This window comes from Procambarus clarkii, chromosome 87 (assembly GCF_040958095.1).
Source record: "Procambarus clarkii isolate CNS0578487 chromosome 87, FALCON_Pclarkii_2.0, whole genome shotgun sequence".
NCBI lineage: Eukaryota > Metazoa > Arthropoda > Malacostraca > Decapoda > Cambaridae > Procambarus > Procambarus clarkii.
Window position 1 is genome coordinate 12,702,579 of NC_091236.1, and position 21,705 is coordinate 12,724,283.

General features: G+C 41.7%; 1 protein-coding gene across 1 annotated transcript in view; it reads left to right on the plus strand.

Moving 5' to 3' along the window:
- Positions 1-16,378, plus strand: part of LOC123747022 (uncharacterized) — a 145,912-nt gene extending 129,534 nt beyond the window's left edge. The window contains 6 exon segments of the mRNA XM_069317434.1: positions 5,769-6,094; positions 6,935-7,063; positions 7,806-7,962; positions 9,041-9,307; positions 12,438-12,668; positions 14,300-16,378. Coding sequence (XP_069173535.1) covers positions 5,769-6,094; positions 6,935-7,063; positions 7,806-7,962; positions 9,041-9,307; positions 12,438-12,668; positions 14,300-15,105 — 1,916 coding nt within the window. The 3' untranslated portion in view covers positions 15,106-16,378.
- Positions 16,379-21,705: the final 5,327 nt, after the last annotated feature.

Sequence of the window (21,705 nt, forward strand, 5' to 3'; positions counted from 1 at the left end):
GGCTCCTAGTGGATCTAGGTGGATCCTTTAATATATCATGGTTTGTGAGTTAAGGGTGCGCGTCTGTGGACAACCAGGACGCTGGTTCGATTCCTCCCTTTCCTGCCCCAAAGATTTTCCCAAAGATATATCGCCTTACTGTGGTTGCATTGTGTACTTTTGGCCAAGATTTCTGGAGTTATGGAACGGCAGTTACTGCCCAACACACAATGTTGTGATACTGTTAGCTCCTGTGCTGTAGCAAAGGTATAATGTGACAATATGTGTGTGTGTGTGTGTGTGTGTGTGTCTGTGTGTGTGTGTATGTGTGTGTGTGTGTCTGTGTCTGTGTGTGTGTGTGTGTGTCTGTGTGTGTGTGTGTTACGTCTTTTTCACGGTCCAAAGATGAGAGTGATTTGACGTTGAGACTTAAGACGTTAACACTTAAGTTCTGGGATTGTTAGAACGCTTTTTAACATGGCCAAGATGGCTGCCAAGATGGCGGTCGAATGTTAGAAGAGGCACTAACCAAAATAGAGAAGATGTAGTGAATGATTAATCTTTGAGAATGTGACACCAGTTTCCCCCGTGGCCCGAGTTGTCAAGCTGTCGGCAATCTTCCCGGTCGCGTGCTTGACAAACATCAATAAACTTGCACCGCTTGTTTGCCATACAACAGTATCCAATCACCGCTTGCTTAAGTCAAGTCAATCAAGGTATTACCGCCCGTTGCTCACCCATGCATCAGTACACTGCTAAGGTTGCCTAGGAACACACAAAAATACTTGTCAAACACACACACACACACACACACACACACACACACACACACACACACACACACACACACACACACACACACACACACACGCAAGATAAAACAAGAACAAGTAATTTTAGATCCAGTGTTCTGTGGTGTTTAGCTTTCTTATATTTAGCATTTCTTAGAATAACCTTGACTTTATTAAAACATTTTATTATCATCATTATTATTATTATTATTATTATTACACAGAAAGCACACTAGGGGTGATGTATGTCAATGAGGAATTCCATCAGGGCTGTGAGGGGGACGCGAACCTGCGACCGAGGCACTGTTAGTCGCATACTCTACCACTGGACCACCGTGGCTTGTACCAGTCACTACAAAAACATTCAGTAGAAATTCGGTTGTATGACTTTTTAATGTCGGCGATGGTCCAGTGGTAGCGTGTGGGGCTTTACAATGGCTTGGTCGTAGGTTCGAGGTCCACCGCACTGCCCTAGTGGATTTTCTCATTATTATTATGAATATATTATTATTTATTTCTTGCCTTTATGTTTCTGTTCTTTCCTTTATTGCTCTCTTTTTTTTTTTTGCTTGCATGTTTAGCTTTTGTATTGAATTGGTTGATTATTGTTTGTGCTTTGATGCAAATTTTCCAGTTAACGTTTTTAAGATTGCTATTGTTGTTGTTGTAGAAAGTCTTTAATCTTTCTACAACAACCTGTGTTGTTGTAGAGGTTGTGTTTTGGGTCTGTCTCTTTCGACTGTATTCTGCTAGTTCAAGCGACCGAAAGCGCTCAAGTAATTATTTATTCATTGCCCCTTCGTGGGTTTTATATATATATATATATATATATATATATAATATAGTATATATATAGTATATATTATATATGTCGTACCTAGTAGCCAGAACTCACTTTTTGGCCTACTATTCAAGGCCCGATTTGCCTAATAAGCCAAGTTTACCTGAATTAATATATTTTTTCTAATTTTTTCTTATGAAATGATAAAGCTACCCATTCATTATGTATGAGTAAAATTTTTTTTTTATTGGAGTTAAATTAACGTAGATATATGACCGAACCTAACCAACCCTACCTCACCTAACCTAACCTATCTTTATAGGTTAGGTTTGGTTCGGTAGCCAAAAAAGTTAGGTAGGTTAGGTTAGGTAGGTTAGGTAGTCGAAAAACAATTAATTTCATGAAAACTTGGCTTATTAGGCAAATCGGGCCTTGCATAGTAGGCTGAGAAGTGCGTTCTGGCTACTAGGTACGACATATATATATATATATATATTATAATATGTCGTACCTAGTAGCCAGAACTCACTTCTCAGCCTACTATGCAAGGCCCGAATTTGCCTAATAAGCCAAGTTTTCCTGAATTAATATATTTTCTCTAATTTTTTTCTTATGAAATGATAAAGCTACCCATTTCCTTATGTATGAGGTCAATTTTTTTTATTGGAGTTAAAATTAACGTAGATATGTGACCGAACCTAACCAACCCTACCTAACCTAACCTAACCTATCTTTATAGGTTAGGTTAGGTAGCCGAAAAAGTTAGGTTTAGGTTAGGTTAGGTAGGTTAGGTAGTCGAAAAACAATTAATTCATGAAAACTTGGCTTATTAGGCAAATCGGGCTTTGCATATGTAGGCTGAGAAGTGAGTTCTGGCTACTAGGTACGACACATATATATATATATATATCATATATATATATATATATAGTATATATATATATATATATATATATATATATATATGCAGAACATTTACTTGTTCTGAATTCAGTTATTTTACATATAAAATTCTATCAAGCTTTGAACACTATTAACATCGATTCAGTAACTCATCTTGGACAATGGACTACTTATATTTAGTCACTATACTAAATTTAGACTAATATACTAAATTTTAGTCTATTACACTGGACTCTTATCCATTTATCTAGCAGGATAGTTCCTGCAATTTATGCAACTTGACTCAATAGAGCTTTGCCACTTCAATTGCGACATTGAAAACCAAAAATCTTCCAGAAACCTTTGCAACGGCTGCAAGATCCACCTCGACCTACAGATATGCATAAATACTCCCAAAATGGTCATTGCAACAGCTTGCAACGCAACATTAACCCGTGCTCTCGCTTAATAGGCCGTATTTTTTAAGCGAATCGGACCATTCCCTTAAAAATGGAGCCCAATTAGTAAATATTCAAGCGCCGTTTTATAGTGACGATATCTGCGCCGCAGCCTCGATAGGCTAATTGGGGATGCGTAGATTCAAGACCTCTTACCACGCCAACCTACTTAACGCCCCCATTCCCCCCCTCTATCCCCCCCTCCTCATCCATTCCTTCCCTCATCCATCCCCTCCCCTTCCATCCACCCCTCATCCATCCCCTCCCCCTCCATCCACCCCTCATCCATCCCCTCCCCCTCCATTCCACCCCTAATCCCATCCCCTCCCCCTCCATCCACCCCTCATCCATCCCCTCCCCCTCCATCCACCCCTCATCCATCCCCCCTTCCCCCACCCCCCGGAGGCAATACTCTTCCCATATAGCTTACTGTAAACCCGTTTCACCCGTTTCCCCCCCCTCCCCCCCCCCCCCCTCAAGCCTCAATGTGCAAATGCATATAGAAATGTGTGTGTTGATTGTACATACGAGTGCATGTTGCAAGAATGTCGTTCTTGTAAACATATTGAATGTGATCGAAAGATTTTGATTGTGGATCTGGAACGAAATCTTTCTTTCTTAGGTGCTTCACTTTGGGAGGGAAGATTAAAAATAACTGCCTAAAGGTATCTGAATAGAGCCGGATCCGGGTCGCTACAAAAGTTCGTTTCGCTGAAGCACTCTTCAACATCTTCAGAGGCAGAGGGAGAGGGAGGGAAAGTATCGGGAGAATGCGCCAAGTTATTACGACTAGATATCACTTGGAAGGGATCGGGATAAGCATTTGGGATGGGACGAGGTGGGGGAAGAAATGGTGCCCAACCACTTGGACGGTCGGGGATTGAACGCCGACCTGCATGACGTTGCTCCAGCCCAATGATTTATAGCCAATTTATATTGCCAACACTCGGTTGGGCGAGACTAGCACATGGAACTAGTCTTACCCAACTTTCCAGGATGAATCATGGGGGGTATGGGAGTGTCGTAGGTCGAGCGAGGGATTGGCCTAAGGTCACACTTTAAGAAATATGGGCGTTTATGGCGACCCCCACGACTTTATGGTATGAACTAAAAGCAGAAGAGAAGAGAAAAGAAGGAAGACAGGTGGAGAGAGGGGGGGAGAGAGAGAGACTCTCTCTCTCTCTCCCTCTTCCTCTCTCTCTCTCTCCCTCTCTCTCATTGCTTTTCACTCTCTCCTTCCAAGAAATATCTGAAGCAACATGAAGATATTGATGAAAAACATGCGGATATGATCTATAGACTCCACCGGTATGAATCATCTCTTGCTTGCAATCTTGACTCAAAAATTGAAAAATATCTGCAACTGTGCTTTTCGATACGATACATTGCACAAACCTCCATGAACCCGGTCTGGGAACGTTACAGGAAGATCTTTTGAAACCGGTCATTCAATCCACGGAGTTTGTTGCATGTTCAAATAATAGATTTATGAGATAGGAATTAGTATTAAAATCAATTTCTGCTCACAAAATGGCTCCTCATCAACTCTGTGCCTTTTATACGTGTCCTTAATATTAAATAAAACACATACGTACGCAAATTACGATAAACTAAACGCCTTGAATATGTTATAAAGTTTTGAATGAAGTCAGATATTAACCTTTCGGATAAATCATTGGAACGCTTACTTATTTCTATAGAAAATTTGCAGCGTTTCCCTTCACCTAATGCACCTGCTCATCTAGGAGTAGATAGGTGCCTGGGGGGGTTTCTGACAGTTCCTGGAGATGGCCAGTAATTGGCGTAGTAGTTTTATATATTTCAAGTGTGTTATTTTGTCTTGGATTAGTCTGGAGTGTGTGTGTGTTTGGGGAGGCTGTTGTGTAAGTGCAAGTATTTATATAGTATTATATATATATTTATATGTATCTTACTCGCTTAGCTGTGTATGAAGAAAGCAAGCTCCAGCTCCTGCGCCCCGTCTCTTGAACACTGTAATTTCCCCTCCTGTTGAATCCCAATCTTCCCTAACAATACACAACTTCGCGGTTACGTTATGTGCTGCTGTGTTTCGTGTGTTGTGTCTTCAACTCTCAGACAATACCGTGCGCCTAAGAACTTGAATTGGACGGTAGAGCGACGGTAGATGCTACTTTGTAGGTCGGCGATCGAGGCTCCCCTTAATGGTCGAGTGTTATAGTCACTATTTCTTCCCTCCTTAATTGCTATATTAGTCTTCCTGGCTTAGTGCCTTCTTTTGGTAATTACTTGCATTCCTTCCCTTCGTCTTATCCCAGCTTCTTGTTCCCATATCCCAGATCCTTGTTCCCATATCCCAGATCCTTGTCCTCATATCCCAGCTCCTTGTCCTCATACCTCCAGCTCCTTGTCCTCATACCCCAGCTCCTTGTCCTCATACCCCCCAGCTCCTTGTCCTCATACCCCCAGCTCCTTGTTCTCATATCCCAGCTCCTTGTTCTCATATCCCAGCTCCTTGTCCTCATATCCCAGCTCCTTGTCCTCATACCTCCAGCTCCTTGTCCTCATACCTCCAGCTCCTTGTCCTCATACCCCAGCTCCTTGTCCTCATACCTCCAGCTCCTTGTCCTCATACCCCAGCTCCTTGTCCTCATACCCCCAGCTCCTTGTCCTCATACCCCAGCTCCTTGTCCTCATACCTCCAGCTCCTTGTCCTCATACCCCAGCTCCTTGTTCTCATACCCCCAGCTCCTTGTCCTCATACCCCCAGCTCCTTGTCCTCATATCCCAGCTCCTTGTCCTCATACCCCCAGCTCCTTGTCCTCATACCCCCAGCTCCTTGTCCTCATATCCCAGCTCCTTGTCCTCATATCCCAGCTCCTTGTCCTCATACCCCAGCTCCTTGTCCTCATACCCCAGCTCCTTGTCCTCATATCCCTTCCAAGTGCCATGCAGTCAAACTGCCATATAGTTCCTTCTCCCAATTACCTAACCTAAACAAGCAACAGAACTTTAAAGAGATCTTTAACAAGAGAGATCTTAATTATCTCTCTTCCCGTTCTGCAGCGACCTTGCTGTGCCTCCGGCTGTGTCGCCAGCGGTGCTCGGGGTCCAGCTTCTGTGCCCCTCACCGCACTTACAAGCAGAGGGAATTGGAGATGCAGATGGTGATCGTCCTCCTCGTTATCACCATCGTCTTCATCATCTCCTGGACGCCTATTGACGTGAGTTTTTGAGTGTTTAGACTTGGTGAAATGTAAATAAACACTTGATGGTGAGATGTAAACAAACGCTTGATGGTGAGATGTAAACACACATTTGATGGTGAGATGTAAACAAACGCTTGATGGCGAGATGTAAACAAACGCTTGATGGTGAGATGTAAACACACATTGATGGTGAGATGTAAACAAACGCTTGATGGCGTGATGTAAACACACATTTGATGGTGAGATGTAAACAAACATTTGATGGTGAAATGTAAACAAACAAAAATATGATGAGGAAAAAAACTAGTTGAAAAGTAAACATGTATTTTTTTTAACAATTTGGTGTTTTCTTATGATGTTGAGAGAGATATATTTAAGTTCCTTAAATTTTAATTCAATTTTAATAAATTTTAACAAAGGATGATAATTTTTTTTATCGAGACCACTTCCGGAGGTCTTGGTGGACCCCCGGAGGGTCTTGGTGGACCCCCGGAGGTCTTGGTGGACCCCCGGGGGTCTTGGTGGACCCCCCGGGGGTCTTGGTGAACCCCCGGAGGTCTTGGTGGACCCCCGGAGGTCTTGGTGAACCCCCGGGGGTCTTGGTGGACCCCCGGGGGTCTTGGTGGACCCCCGGGGGTCTTGGTGGACCCCCGGGGGTCTTGGTGGACCCCCGGGGGTCTTGGTGGACCCCCGGAGGTCTTGGTGGACCCCCGGGGGTCTTGGTGAACCCCCGGGGGTCTTGGTGGACCCCCGGGGGTCTCAACGGACCCCTGTGCTCCTCCTTCCTTCCTTCCTTCCTTCCATCAACTACCCATTTCTTCCTGAATTTACTTTCCCTCTCTCCTTACCCACCAGCTCCGGCTCTTCCTGAACCAAATCTGGCCACACAAGACTCGCGAGGATCACATTCAGGACATGATTGCCGTGCGTCTCACCTCTATCAATCAGATCGTCGACCCGTGGGCCTACATTATCTGCAGAAAGGTGCGTTCAGGTCTGCTCTGACTACTACGGGCTCACCATAGCCCGTGCTACTTGGAACTTTTTGTTCCAAGTAGCAAACCTTAACAACAACAACATGCTCTGACTGCCTTAGGAAGGGTAAGAAAACTAGAAAACTAATTTGAGTAAGTTCGAATGAGTTGTTGAAGTTGTAAAGTTGAGAGAGAAAGAGAGAGAGAAAGAGAGAGAGAGAGAGAGGGGGGGGGCTGGGAAGTATCAGTGAAAAGGGATTTTGTGGGAGGTGAGTAATGGGATTTAGCGTATATCAAACCGTTTTATAGGGGGATTAATGTATTTTGAGGATTTTGGCGGTAGTTTCAGGTAGGCCGACGGTTTCAGATTTTTTCAGGCCCGATTTTTAATCCTTGATGGTCCGAGTTTATCCAGGTTGTTGTGGATCTTCTGTTAAGTGTTGATAGGGGTCAGGTTTCTATAGATTGTCTTTCATAAATCATTTGAATTATACTTAATAACTCAAGATACTTAATAACACACACACACACACACACACACACACACACACACACACACACACACACACACACACACTAAAACAGATAATTACTACAAGACCTGCTGCATGGGTAACAGCTTCTCAACCAGAGAGCAACTCCATAGTCTCCTAAGACTGCTACATGCCAACTACTGCCACTACAACAATTCACAAACACCAGTCAATTCACTGAACCTCCTGACCTAGACGAGCTTGTGTTGGTGTTCACAGGTGTTCGCTACACGTGCCTGGCGCTGGATGCGACTCTCCTTCATGGGCTCCCGCCTCCTGGCCAGGGACAGCTCCAGCCATCCCGGCGGCTCACACAAGAAACTCTCTAAGACCATCAAACCGCCCGAGAAAATCCAATATAAGACACCATTTAAAGGTAATATTTTACGAGTGAGAGGTTGAAGGTAATCATTAGGACTGAATGGTATAGGCCTATATAGCCCTGGGATATAAGGCCGCAGTTAAGGAGCAGTAGTCAACGTCTTGGACTATCGGTAATCGAACACCAACTCTGCAAGTAGTTAGGCCCATGCTTCTTAGAAAAGTAAGTTGCAGGTAAGTTGCAGGACCATAGATGGAATAACTGAGTAATTAGGTAGTACTTATAGTACTATCGTAGTACGATAAGGACCATCGTACATATATTGACTTAAAAGGCAGTTAGAAAGTAGACATCGGTACTATTGAATGTGGACAAACCAGAAAAGTTTTTGTACTGTTGCAAAGAAAACTTAACTAAACCTTCGTAGGTTTAATACACCCTATCTGAGGCTATCTTTAATACACGCTATCTATAGTACATATATGTACTATACTAGGCCTAGGAATATTTAAGTTTGATTTTTTAGCTTATTTTTTTCTGGACTCTATAAAAGTGAACCAAATTCTACTAATTGTGAATGACGTCTATGTATGTATGATGGTCAAAATAGTTGCATAAATCTAAATAGGAGGAAGGGTTGTGGGAGAGGTGAGTGGAAGAGGTAGGTTAGGTTAGGGTTGTGGGAAAGGTGAGTGGAAGAGATAGGTTAGGTTTGGGTTGTGGGAAAGGTGAGTGGAAGAGGTAGGTTAGGTTTGGGTTGTGGGAAAGATGAGTGGAAGAGGTAGGTTAGGTTAGGTTAGGGTTGTGGGAAAGGTAAGTGGAAGAGGTGGGAGGCGCGGGTCTAGGAAGCATACGTGAGGTGATGCGAGGAATGGTACATCGACACACAGAGATGGAAAAGATAGAGCATTCCCGTGCAGAGATCTGGAAAAGATAGAGCATTCCGTTCAGAGTTAGATGGTTAATACAGTCAGAGGAAGATAAACATAATTAACCCAAAAAGGATTCGAACCCATGCCGTCGAGGATCACCCCTAAACATACCGTGACCACCGCACCAATGACCGTCGTAGACGACCATAGCTCCCCTTCCCTAACATTAAGACTACTTCTCTCTCTCTCTTCTCCCCCAGGAGGAGGAGACAACGGAGTGACACAGGAGAGAGACAACAAGGCCATGGTAGTGGTCGTGGAGGGTGACGCCCTGCTCAACACCGGACCAAGGACACCCATCAAGGACAGCCCGGACACGCCAGGACCAGCCTCCAAGGACGGGCCAGCTAGCGTGGCGGAGGGAGAGCAGGTAGTGGGGGTGACCCTGGACCCCAGCAGTGCCCACAGAACCCCCCACGTAGCCCTCAGTGGGTCGGAGCACACCACGTACGCCACGGCTCTTCAAGGTAAGCTAACAGTGTACGCGTAATCCTGGGGTTTGGGGATCGATCCCCGGCGATGGAGGAAACAAATGGCCAGAGTTTTTTTCACCCCTGATGCCTCCTGTTACCTAGTAGTAAATTGGTACCTGGGAGATAGACAGCTGCTACGGGCTGCTTTCTGGGAGGGGAGGGGGTAAAGTTGATTGATTTTTTGAGAGGCGGGCCGAAAGAGCCGGAGCTCAACCCCCGCAAGCACAATTAGGTGAATACACAGTACCATATTGATATAATATCCAGGAGCAACATCGATGCAACGTTGAATTAACGATAATAACGCTGAATCAACGTCAATTAACGTTGACCCGACGTCGAACCAACGTAACTTGCAGACATGGTGTCCATTGGGCAATTGGCGACGGTTTTTAAAGATTATTGGATTGTAATAACGTAATAATAGACCAAATAACTGCCGTTTTGTTTGTTGGCAAGTTACCCTTCAGAGTACGATAATACGATACGATTATTGGGTGGCGCTGAAGTGTTAATGCACTATTCTGTGCTGTTAGTTCACTGTTAGTTAGGTCTTTTGAGCCCCCCTAAATGTTGGCAGCTTGGGGCTGCCTAGCTCCCTAGAGCTAGGCATCTTCTGAGCTCCCTAGATGTTGGCAGTTTAGGTTCAGGAGATGTGAACCCTTAGATACTGACAATTCAGGGTCAGGTCGTCTGAGAACCCCAGGGCCTAAGTGTTTTATGAGGATCATTCAGTATATAAACTGTAGATTCATTAGCCCCATCCCTTATCACCCCCCTACATGGGACCACTCTAGTGGAGGTCCCCTAATCAGGGACTAGCCCACAGATCAGGAACTGTTAACGGGGACGAATCGGGAGGACGAATGTAGGGACGAATCGTCCCTACTTGGGTCTGGATTTTTGATCAGTTTATTTTCTAACACAAATGTGGCCATGTGTCCAGAATAGTCAGTCTCTATCCGTCCACTCCCCATTCCACCCGTCTCCAGTTCACCAAACCACACACTAGATAGAGAAGAGACGACGACGACGTTTCGGTCCGTCCTGGACCATTCTCACAATCGACGTGAGAATGGTCCAGGACGAACCGAAACATCGTCGTCTCCTCACTTTCTAGTGTGTGGTCTGGTCAACATAATTCAGCCACGTTATTGTGACTCATCGCCTGCACCAGTCTTCTTTTCCTCCTATGTCCACACTCACCCTTCCTGTTGGTAGACTCAGGGGAAAGATATTATAAATATTACATAACGTTAACAGTTACCTCAAGCTTGGTCAGGAATGTACAATTGAGAGTAAAGAAATATTTGGTAATAACATTATTAATAATGACAATAATGACATAAAATTATAATGCTGCTACTAATGAAAATAATTATACTAATACAACTGCTTATAATGATTCTAATAACAATAATAACAGCAGACGAGAAATTAGAAGAACTCAATAAGCGACGATTGGAACGCGGGATTAATTTGCAAACGAACACTTGTGTAACAACGCACCACCATTGATTGCTTCGGCTAACGACCCGGAATATTAAGTGATAATTGCAGATACCAGCAATCTTAATCAATACGATTGAACAGAATAGAAGGAGAAGGGAGGGAGGTGAGAAGAGGTCATAAGATAGGAGGAAGAAGAGAAGGGTGCAATTGAGAGAGAGAGAGAGAGAGAGAGAGAGAGAGAGAGAGAGAGAGAGAGAGAGAGAGAGAGAGAGAGAGAGAGAGAGAGAGAATAGGAAAACAAAGAAACAGGGAAAAGGAATGCAGTTAAGAAAAGGGGAAGATTGAGGTAGAAGGGGTGTGTGTTGGGGGTAGTGTGGAGGGGGGGAGGACGTTAACTGAAAGTGGGGACTAGAATGTAAGGGGGAAGAGGTTATGCAGTAGGGGAAGTGAGAGGGGATCTGTGCATTGGTAAGGAGAGAGGGGTTACTGAAGTAGTTAGAAAGGGGTGGGGGTTAGTTACCGGTTGGGGGAGAGGGGGGCTTGGTAGGACCGTGAGGTATAAAGAGGAGGAATATATATTATAAGGAAACAAAGGGGAATAAAGAATAACTTATAAAGAATAAGTTACTATTATTCATTTGTCCAATCTCTTTGTCCAAGATTATAATTAACGCCAAATTAAACTTCTAAATATCCCATAAGGATTTTTTTTTAGCAATATAACGGAATCGAACCAGCGTCCTGAGTCCCTCCAGACGCACACATTATACCCACTAGACCACAAAGGCTTTAAAAGGCAATACAATCTGAAATCTTACAGAAACTTAAGAGGGCACAAAGTGGGTACTCAAATCCAGTTTTGAACCCTTCACTCTCTGTTGTAGGAAATGAAGTTTTTCATCAGTGCTTTGTTCTTTCACCTTTTGGATCTTTTTTAAGGAATATTCTTTATGAGGAATGATTTTTATGAGAAATTATTTTTATGAGAAATAAACACCGTTTCACCACCAAATCTTTATCTACAAAATCAGGTTTAAGGCCAGCTCGTTCTTGGGATTTACAGATCAAATTATCTTGCAACATAACAGGACCGAGAAATTGTTCTGATTGTTTCAAGCGTAGGCTAGACATGTATATGAGCTTGCGTGGGTATAAATAGGAATTAGGAAGTATAGGCCAATAGGCTTTCTGCAGTTGCCTGTATTCTTATGTACTCGGCATTAACTTGTAGTCAAGGAAACCTTCATCTCATATACTGAAACATGCTCTTTTACTACTACAGTTTCCTCGTATAACCTGAACCCATGTATAATTATGTAAATCCTTAATATTAAAGTATGTATTAGTAATACTGCATCATATTGCATAATATTTACTCACTGCATAATATTTGCATAATACTCATTGCATAATAATTGCCTAATACTCATCGCATAATATTTTCAAACTACATAGGCATTTTTTTCCAGTGTCACCCTTTTTTCATCCAATACATACATCATAGTCAAAGAACACTCTCTTATGGACACATACGCAGCATATGAATGCTTTTCATTTTCATACTAAAATATATTTAGCATAACTACTATACTTTCTTTTCACCTTCCCTTCTACACAGATCTATCTCCTGTATGTCTCAGTTCTCTCTCTCTCTCTCTCCCTCCCCAAGCAGCCGGGTTAGACCTGACAACCTTGGCTGTGGTCCCCATCCCTGTGTTTACGTCGGAGCAGTATTCCGTGCGGCAGCTGGTGGAACCCTGTCATCACCCCAACCACCATTCCTACACCAACCACCATTCCCACAGTACCAACCACCATCCTCGACTCAGGCGCCTCGCCTCCTCTGCCTCCGCCAAAGATTCTTCCACCTCTAGACAGCCCAGACGAGCCCACGAGTATGAGGGTGAGTGGGTGAGGTTGTCTATCCAATATGCTAGACTGGCTAGATCGCTGCGGTGCGGTGCGAAGGACTAGGCAGTTTGAATGACTCGTATTTATGTGAGGGTGAGTGGGTGAGGTTGTCTATCCAATACGCTAGACTGGCTAGATCGCTGCGGTGCGGTGCGAAGGACTAAGCAGTTTTGAATGACTCGTATTTATGTGAGGGTGGGTGGGTGGGTGGGTGAGGTTATCTATCAAGTATGCTAGACTGGCTAGATCACTGCGGTGCGGTGCAAAGGACTAGGCAGTTTTGAATGACTCGTATTAATGTGAGGGCGAGTGGGTGAGGTTATCTATCAAGCAGTTTTGAATGACTCGCATTTATTGTTTCGAATTGTCCAGCTCAAACAACCCATAAAATATTTTAAATCCAATATTTTTTCCCGGTTGTCAGGAACAGGAAGCTTGCACTTAGAATTATCGAGGATCCTCTAGGCCAACTACTGACCCTGCTCGGAGTGCAACTGGTGACATTTGCCTAACTTCAAGTTATTTTACTACTAAGTGAACAGAGGCATCAGGTGAAAAGGAAATAGGCTGAACCGTTTGTGTCCTACCCAGGGATTAATCCTGGGTACCTTGGATGCAGACCATTGTGGCTGCATTTGCCAATATGCTAAACTAGATGAGTTGCCCATCTCTAGATGAGTTGCAGATGATGGCAGTGCTCGGGTCTCATTTTCTCTCTCTCTCTCTCTCTCTCTCTCTCTCTCTCTCTCTCTCTCTCTCTCTCTCTCTCTCTCTCTCTCTCTCTCTCTCTCTCTCTCTCTCTCCCTCTCACTCACACTCACACTCACACTCACACTCACACTCACACACTCACACTCTCACACTCACACACCAATCCATTCCCACTGTGTCTCTCTCCCTCCTCCCTGTTCTCTCTCCCAGTGGACACAACACACTCTAGTAACATGCAATCTACGTTATTGACGATAAATAAATGTTATCGACATTCAGTTTGCATTACTGATATTTAGACAACATTATCTACATTGAATCAACGTTATCGACTTCGATTCAACATTGACAACATTCGTAAAATACGTTTTAACACACTATGTACAATCAAACCCATATTTCATACTTCACAGGAGTCGCAGAACTTCAGAAATGGAGCCAGTCCTTCTTAAAGTGGGCATGGGGGTCGACCCCATCCCTCGTGATACCGAATAGTCATAAACCACCGTTGACATTTGCGTGAGGCTAGCTACAAGCATCTGACCCCAGACAAACATTATTTTCTGACACACACACACACACACACACACACACACACACACACACACACACACACACACACACACATATATATATATATATATATATATATATATATATATATATATACATATATATATATTATATATTCAACAAATAAACCTTAACACACACTTCGAATCGGGTTGAAGAGGCAAAATATAACGATTATTTTAATTCTAATCTTTCTTGACCTTTCTTCTTCTTTATCCATTCGTTACATATAATAAAGCTGATTTATCCCTGCAAACTATTAATTTATGAAGAGATTCTGTGAGTTGACTCGGGCGTTAATGGGAGACTTGATTAAAGTGTTCCGTTTGTTGCTTCTAGGAGTGACCCCGGCGGACTCCTGGGCGTCTGCTTCAGCGGTGCTGGGTCGTCGACACTCCTGGTGCTGTCCTCAGGCTTCACTACACACCAAGTACTATCGCACCCAAAACACCCAGACCTTCGTGTCCTCCCACGCCAGCCCCTCTCAGGGGGACGACAACGCCCTCCACACCCAGAGGAACGACCACGCCCACCGCACAATTGAGGACGACCACACCCAGGAAATCGACCACACGGCTAGCGACGCCTGCCCCTACCACCACCACCACCACCAAACTTCCAGCGGCTCTTGTGTGTGTACTAACCCCTACGGTACTGGCACTTACCCCGCCCACTACACCTCAGCACCCCTCACCCACAACACTACCCCCTCCCACACCCGCTACACCCACCAACAGGACAAACATACCGCCTCTCATCAAACCTCCACCTTCCCCTACCATAACCAAAATCTCCAATGTAACCCCACCCGACGCGATCCGGACAATGAGGTTCTCCACGTAGATTTCAACCACACCCATACCCATCACAACTCAGAACCCACGACCCATTTTCTCAGCCCTCATGCCTCTACTCACCTCACCAACCTGGACTTCTGCAACTTTAACAGTGAGGGACATTTCGACCGACATAAAAACAGTCACACGGTTGGACCAGATGATATTAATTCTGTGTTTGTAATTGGTAACAGTTTTATACCATGGGTGGATGGGCCCCGCAGTACTGAAAGTGTCAATGAAGGTGTTTTGAATTCCATAAATTCAAAACCCACTCTGAAACGCAGGGGTTATAAGGATTTGTATTGAACGTGGACGAATATGTAGAGGTAAAACACGTTCTGAACAGATAACTGAAAATATTATTGCCTAAACGGCTTCGTAAAGTGTAAATAGTGAGCGTTTTCGAATCGGGAAAACTGTAGCCTTGCAGAAAAAACAGGGGTGGAACGCTTGTGACAGTTCGTGGGTTATTATTTTGCAACAATTCCGAGGCAGTGAAACAGGTCTTAGAATGTAAAACATGGTGAAATAGTGAAGCAACCCCGAGGCAGTGAAGCAAGCCCATTGCAGTGAAACAAGCCTTTGCAATATTTGTCACTGCTCCCGAAAGATATAATCATGGATTTAACGTTATAACAACGATCCCAATACAGTGATATTCACGAAACACTAAGCTGAACTTAAAACGTAATCACTTATAGACCTGTCACGCACCTGTGGCTTGACTACGAAGAAAGGAACCATTTAAGAATCACTGAACGAATCACGAACCAGTGTAACAGCCCGCAACTAGTCTATTAGTTTCGAATCACTATACTAGTCACAAACGAGAACACCGGTTACGAACCTGTGTACAGACTCAGAACTACTGTGTTCCATTCGGGAACCACTGGACCATTATCGTACCAGTGGTACAACAATGGTACGTTTCAAAACAAAAAGAAAAAAGGTTTAATCACGAAGCTTGAAACTCTCGAGTCTCTGAATCATATTAAAATATACAAAATTGAAACAGACAAATGTACAGAAATACTCTAAACAAATATCCCCTTGAATGGCCTTTCTGTGTAGGTAAATTGGTAATATATATATTGACAAATAAATAATTTCTAAAAGCACATTTATAAGGAAACCCTCAATAGTTTCTTTAGCAGTTCAAATTATAAATAAGTTTTGAGCACATGGCTCGTAAAATAGACATTTGGAAGGACGACTCTGACAGCTTTGAGGAGACGTCGTGTCGTTGGATCAAGGGAGCGAGGAGCACGGATCTCTTCACCCAACAATAGACAAGTGATTGTCTTCATGTCGAGTCTAAAAAATAGTGATTGGAGATAGATGTTTTTACAATCTACGTATGGCTGGGCACTCGATACCATAAGGCTACTGATGTATGTGTGTGTGTGTATACAGTATATACATATGTATGTATATAATGTAATTTTTGAAGGTGTAACATTTGATTGATGTTTTATTTACTTGTTCATTGTGTATGACATCAAAGCTTAAACATTATGTGAGTTGATGATGTTTTCATTTAAAAAAATGTTTACAGGGGATATATATAATATATATATATATATATATATATATATATATATATATATATATATATATATATATATATATATATATATGTGTGTGTGTATATCACGAAAATAAATTTATTCTTTATTCTTAATCACATATATATATATATATATATATATATATATATATATATATATATATATATATATATATATATATATATGTCGTACCTAGTAGCCAGAACGTACGTCTCAGCCTACTATGCAAGGCCCGATTTGCCTAATAAGCCAAGTTTTCATGAATTAATTGTTTTTCGACTACCTAACCTACCTAACCTAACCTAACCTAACTTTCTCGGCTACCTAACCTAACCTATAAAGATAGTTTAGGGTAGGTTAGGTAGGGTTGGTTAGGTTCGGTCATATATCTACGTTAATTTTAACTCCAATAAAAAAAATTGACCTCATACATAATGAAATGGGTAGCTTTATCATTTCATAAGAAAAAAATTTGAGAAAATATAATAATTCAGGAAAACTTGGCTTATAAGGCAAATCGGGCCTTGCATAGTAGGCTGAGAAGTGCGTTCTGGCTACTAGGTACGACATATATATATATATATATATATATAATATATATATAATATATATATATACAGTTTTTTTTTACTGTGTGTGGTCGTGTACAACTCTATGTAATATTCATTCAGTACAAGATAGTGTTATATTTTTGTTTAATTTAACATGTTTACAATGTGTTCACAACCAGTTGGAACCGAGATCGATTCCTGGGCAGGACGGATATGTCTGGGCATATTTCCTTGCATCTGATGCCTCTCTTTATTTAGCCCAGTGCTATGTACCTGGGAGTTATAGCAGACTGTTGTGTGATGCATCCTGTGGAAGGTCTGGCCCACAGGGGAACCTCGATAAGCAGAATTGGCCTCCTGTTCTCGACAATGGAAAACTAATAGATCAAACTTTTAACCATGTATGAATTCACGAGTTTTATGTATAAGTCTCACATTCGTGGGAGTGTATTTGTCGTAAAAGTTTATTTGTCGCCATGAATACATGAGTTTAGGGTTGATGTTCGTTTGCTTGTATAGGATTGTATGTGGTATGTGTATATGTATATTACTGATTGTATAAGACTGTGGTGAGTGAGTGAGTGAGTTTATTAATGATTGTATACAACTATTTGTACAGGACTGTGATTGTACAGGACTGTACGTGGTATAAGTGTATGCCTGGTGGCCGTTTGTTTGTATAGGACTGTACGGGGGGTACAATAATGGTATTAAATACAATGAACCGAATTAATGCTGCTCTTAACCACCGATGTCAGCATCGTTGTGGCTATTGATGATCACCAAAAAAATTCTGAATAGTTTTCGTTGCTAATGTTGAATTTTTGTTTTCATTGTCAACTCATCTTCACTATCATCACCTTCACTCTCTATCGCGCGTTCACCGCTCTTTTACGCAAAAAAGACAGGTTATATTTAGTTGCTTGATGTTGGGCTTAAAGTTTATCGCCCTCTGGAGGGTTATTAAGGCCTATCAACTTCTGGAGGGTTATTAAGGCCTATCAACCTCTGGAGGGTTATTAAGCCTATCACATGGGTTTATCAGCAAGAATATTCGAGTCCCAAACATTGTACAATACTAGAGTAAGCACAAATTGTATATACACCGAGAAGCGCGAGATGATATAAACTATTCGATGTATATATCCCTTAATCACATTGGAGACATGCCGAGTACAGAATATATATATATATATATATATATATATATATATATATATATATATATATATATATATATATATATATATATATATATATATATGTATGTCGTACCTAGTAGCCAGAACGCACTTCTCAGCCTACTATGCAAGGCCCGATTTGCCTAATAAGCCAAGTTTTCATGAATTAATTGTTTTTCGACTACCTAACCTAACTTTTTCGGCTACCTAACCAAACCTAACCTTTAAAGATAGGTTAGGTTAGGTAGGGTTGGTTAGGTTCGGTCATATATCTACGTTAATTTTAACTCCAATAAAAAAAATTGACCTCATACATAATGAAATGGGTAGCTTTATCATTTCATAAGAAAAAAATTAGAGAAAATAGGCAAATCGGGCCTTGCATAGTAGGCAGAGAAGTGCGTTCTGGCTACTAGCTACGACATTATATATATATATATATATATATATATATATATATATATATATATATATATATATATATATATATATATATATATAAAATACGACAAGGACCCTCTAACACCTCAGAATAGGGCTCCTTATGCTAATTTCAAAGTAACTGGATGAAACGAAATGTTTGAAATCTTCAGGTTTGTATAAGACATGATTCATCAAGCACACAACGTATCCTTTTCCGAAGCCTGTGCATCTTTATTTATTCACGGCGGGTTAGTTTACATTTATTAAACTGGTTATGATAACGTACAGAGAGGCAGTTTTTAGCATTAATAACCTTGGGTTGCCATTTTTTGTAAACTGATAAACTGTTAAAATAACAGACTAAGCCGTCATGGTCCTAGAACGTTATGCAGGACCAGGCTTTATCATCAAGCATTTACATGTCTAATTACGAAACCTTTACATCTTTCCTCGAACATGGCAGATCAGCCTGTATTTAATAAACAGTTTACGAACTTAGAAACTGTACAACCCCAAGGTTATTTATGTTATAAACAACCTCTGAATCCTTCACAACTCGTAAACTCTTTTTTAATAAATGGAAACACAGCCGCCTTAACTGCCCCATAGTTCAATTATTAATGACCTTTCGGTTTATGCTCGTGCAATTGTTGTCCAATAATCTTTAAAGATAAATTTATAATTTATTCTTAAAGCTTAAATCAGATTTACGTTCGTTTTTTTAATATGAATACGTATTAGATATGAATTTAATATGTTTAATAATTATTATTAATATATATAACGTATAAAATATATAACGTTATATATATATAACGTTAAAATATAACGTATTATGTTTAATAATACGTATTAAATATGAATTTAAGGGGCCTCGTAGCCTGGTGGATAGCGCCCAGGACTCGTAATTCTGTGGCGCGGGTTCGATTCCCGCACGAGGCAAAAACAAATGGGCAAGGTTTCTTTCACCCTGAATGCCCCTGTTACCTAGCAGTAAATAGGTACCTGGGAGTTAGTCAGCTGTCACGGGCTGCTTCCTGGGGGTGGAGGCCTGGTCGAGGACCGGGCCGCGGGGACACTAAAGCCCCGAAATCATCTCAAGATAACCTCAAGAATCAAGATAACGTGACATTTGAAGTTAATAATGATAATTATTAACTTAATATGACATTTGAAGTTAATAATGATAATTATTAACTTAAAATGAATCCAGAAGTTATATTTAAATCAATTATAAAACTATTTCCTCCCCCCCCCCCCCAGCACTAAGCGAACGACGTGACCCCATGGCGGCGGCGGACTCTAAGCGACCGCTCCCTCAATGTTTACATTGACAGTGTGGATGCCCGGGTCCGAGTCATTCCCGTTTATTGGTCTTTTGACACTTATAAAAAGGGGCAACTCGCCGCAAACATGAGTGTAACGCGTATGTCAAGTGATAGTGGCGCCTCGTATCTTAAGAGAGCCTGTAAAAAACATCATTTTAGAGGTGAAAATTTATTTGTTTTTCCGTTCAATGCGCTTTGCGCTCCTTAGACACTCCTCTCTGCCTGAGGTTAGTTCAGTATTTGCGTAACTGCTTGATGATTCCAGGTCCTGTGGCTAGATTCACGAAAGCACTTACGAACCTGTACATCTTTTCTCAATCTTTGGCGGCTTTGTTTCCAATTATTAAACAATTAATAAGCTCCGAAGCACCAGGAGGCTGTTTATAACAATGACAGTTGAATGGGAAGTTTTCATGCTTGTAAACTGTTTAATAAATGTAACCAAAGCCGTCAAAGATCGAGGAAAGATGTACACGTTCGTAAGTGATTGCGTAAGTGCTTTCGTGAATCTGGCCCCACTGGATTCTACGACTGTGAGAACAATTATTGTGAACTTAAACAGTACAGGAGCAAGTGGTAGATGTGGGGAACCACCCTCAAGTGCTTCATAAATGATTGAAAGGCATGTTGCTGAAATTTGAGATATTTCAGAGTTTTCGAGTGAAAATCAAGACGCCCATTAGCTTCTTGACGATTAAGCGCAAAGACTCATCATCTAAGTACCTAAAGGAAGGTTGTAGTGCGAGCTGAATGGTGTTAAAACTTCTCAGCAATCAGTGGGAGGGTTAAGCGCCTTATGCCAAGTAGGATATCATGATAAGCATAGAGTCAATACACACAGATAGCCTAACCATTCCCTCGTATAGATAACAGGGGCAGATAGTCCTGCCTCATCACACTCTTCATTGCTGTTTCTGGTAAGTACAACTGTATTATATTACAAATCTGTGCTATTCTTTTATTTTATGTATTTTGGACATTATTTAGTTTTTCACGAGGACGCATTCTCGCATTATATTATTTAATCTGATGGGCAAATAGGTTTCGATTTACGTAGGTTCGATTAAATCCATGTTTTCAAGAATGTATCTTGGATGTAAATAGAGGAATTACAGTATTGTACTCGGTATGTTAAGGGAACAAGCCAAGCGCTTCAACGTGGAAACTTAATATGCTCCCGTCAGTATTCAGCACAAGTTAGGGGTGAACAAATCCACAAGGGCCGTGACGAGGATTCGAACCTGCGTCCGGGAGCATCCCAGACGTGATGCATCAAATTTGTTCATTTGATGCATCACGTTAGTGTGATCTCTGTGTGTGAAGTTAGGGGTGTTTGTTGATGTGTTAATATCATACGGCGGAGTTTCATGCGTTTTTTTCTCAATCATTTCGTATGAAAAGTAACTGAATGGTATGTTTTGAAATTAGTAATTACATAAGGGAAAGAGAGAGAGAGGAGGTGGTAGAGCGAATATTGAGGAGAGAGAAGGTAAAAAAGCGGAAAGGAAGGCAGGGAAAAGGGAAGGTGGGACAGTAGACAGAAGGAAAGGGTTGAGGGGAAAATCTAAGGGTGCTGATTATTATTATGTGTGTGTTAAGTGTCTCCATACAAGTGAAGCAAATACCCCGCTAGTGCAGGCGCCATAATGGCCTATTGCAGGAGTACTAACTGTCCATTACATAGGTGGGGCAGTACCATTAAAGGTGTTATATTTACCAAGGCATCAAAATGCACCACAGGTGTGTTAATTATGTATCATTCATTGTGATTTTCATGTCTTTTATTGTGTTGACATATTTATACATGTATGAATGTCTGGATTCGTTGATAATTGCATATACAGAAGCCCCCTAC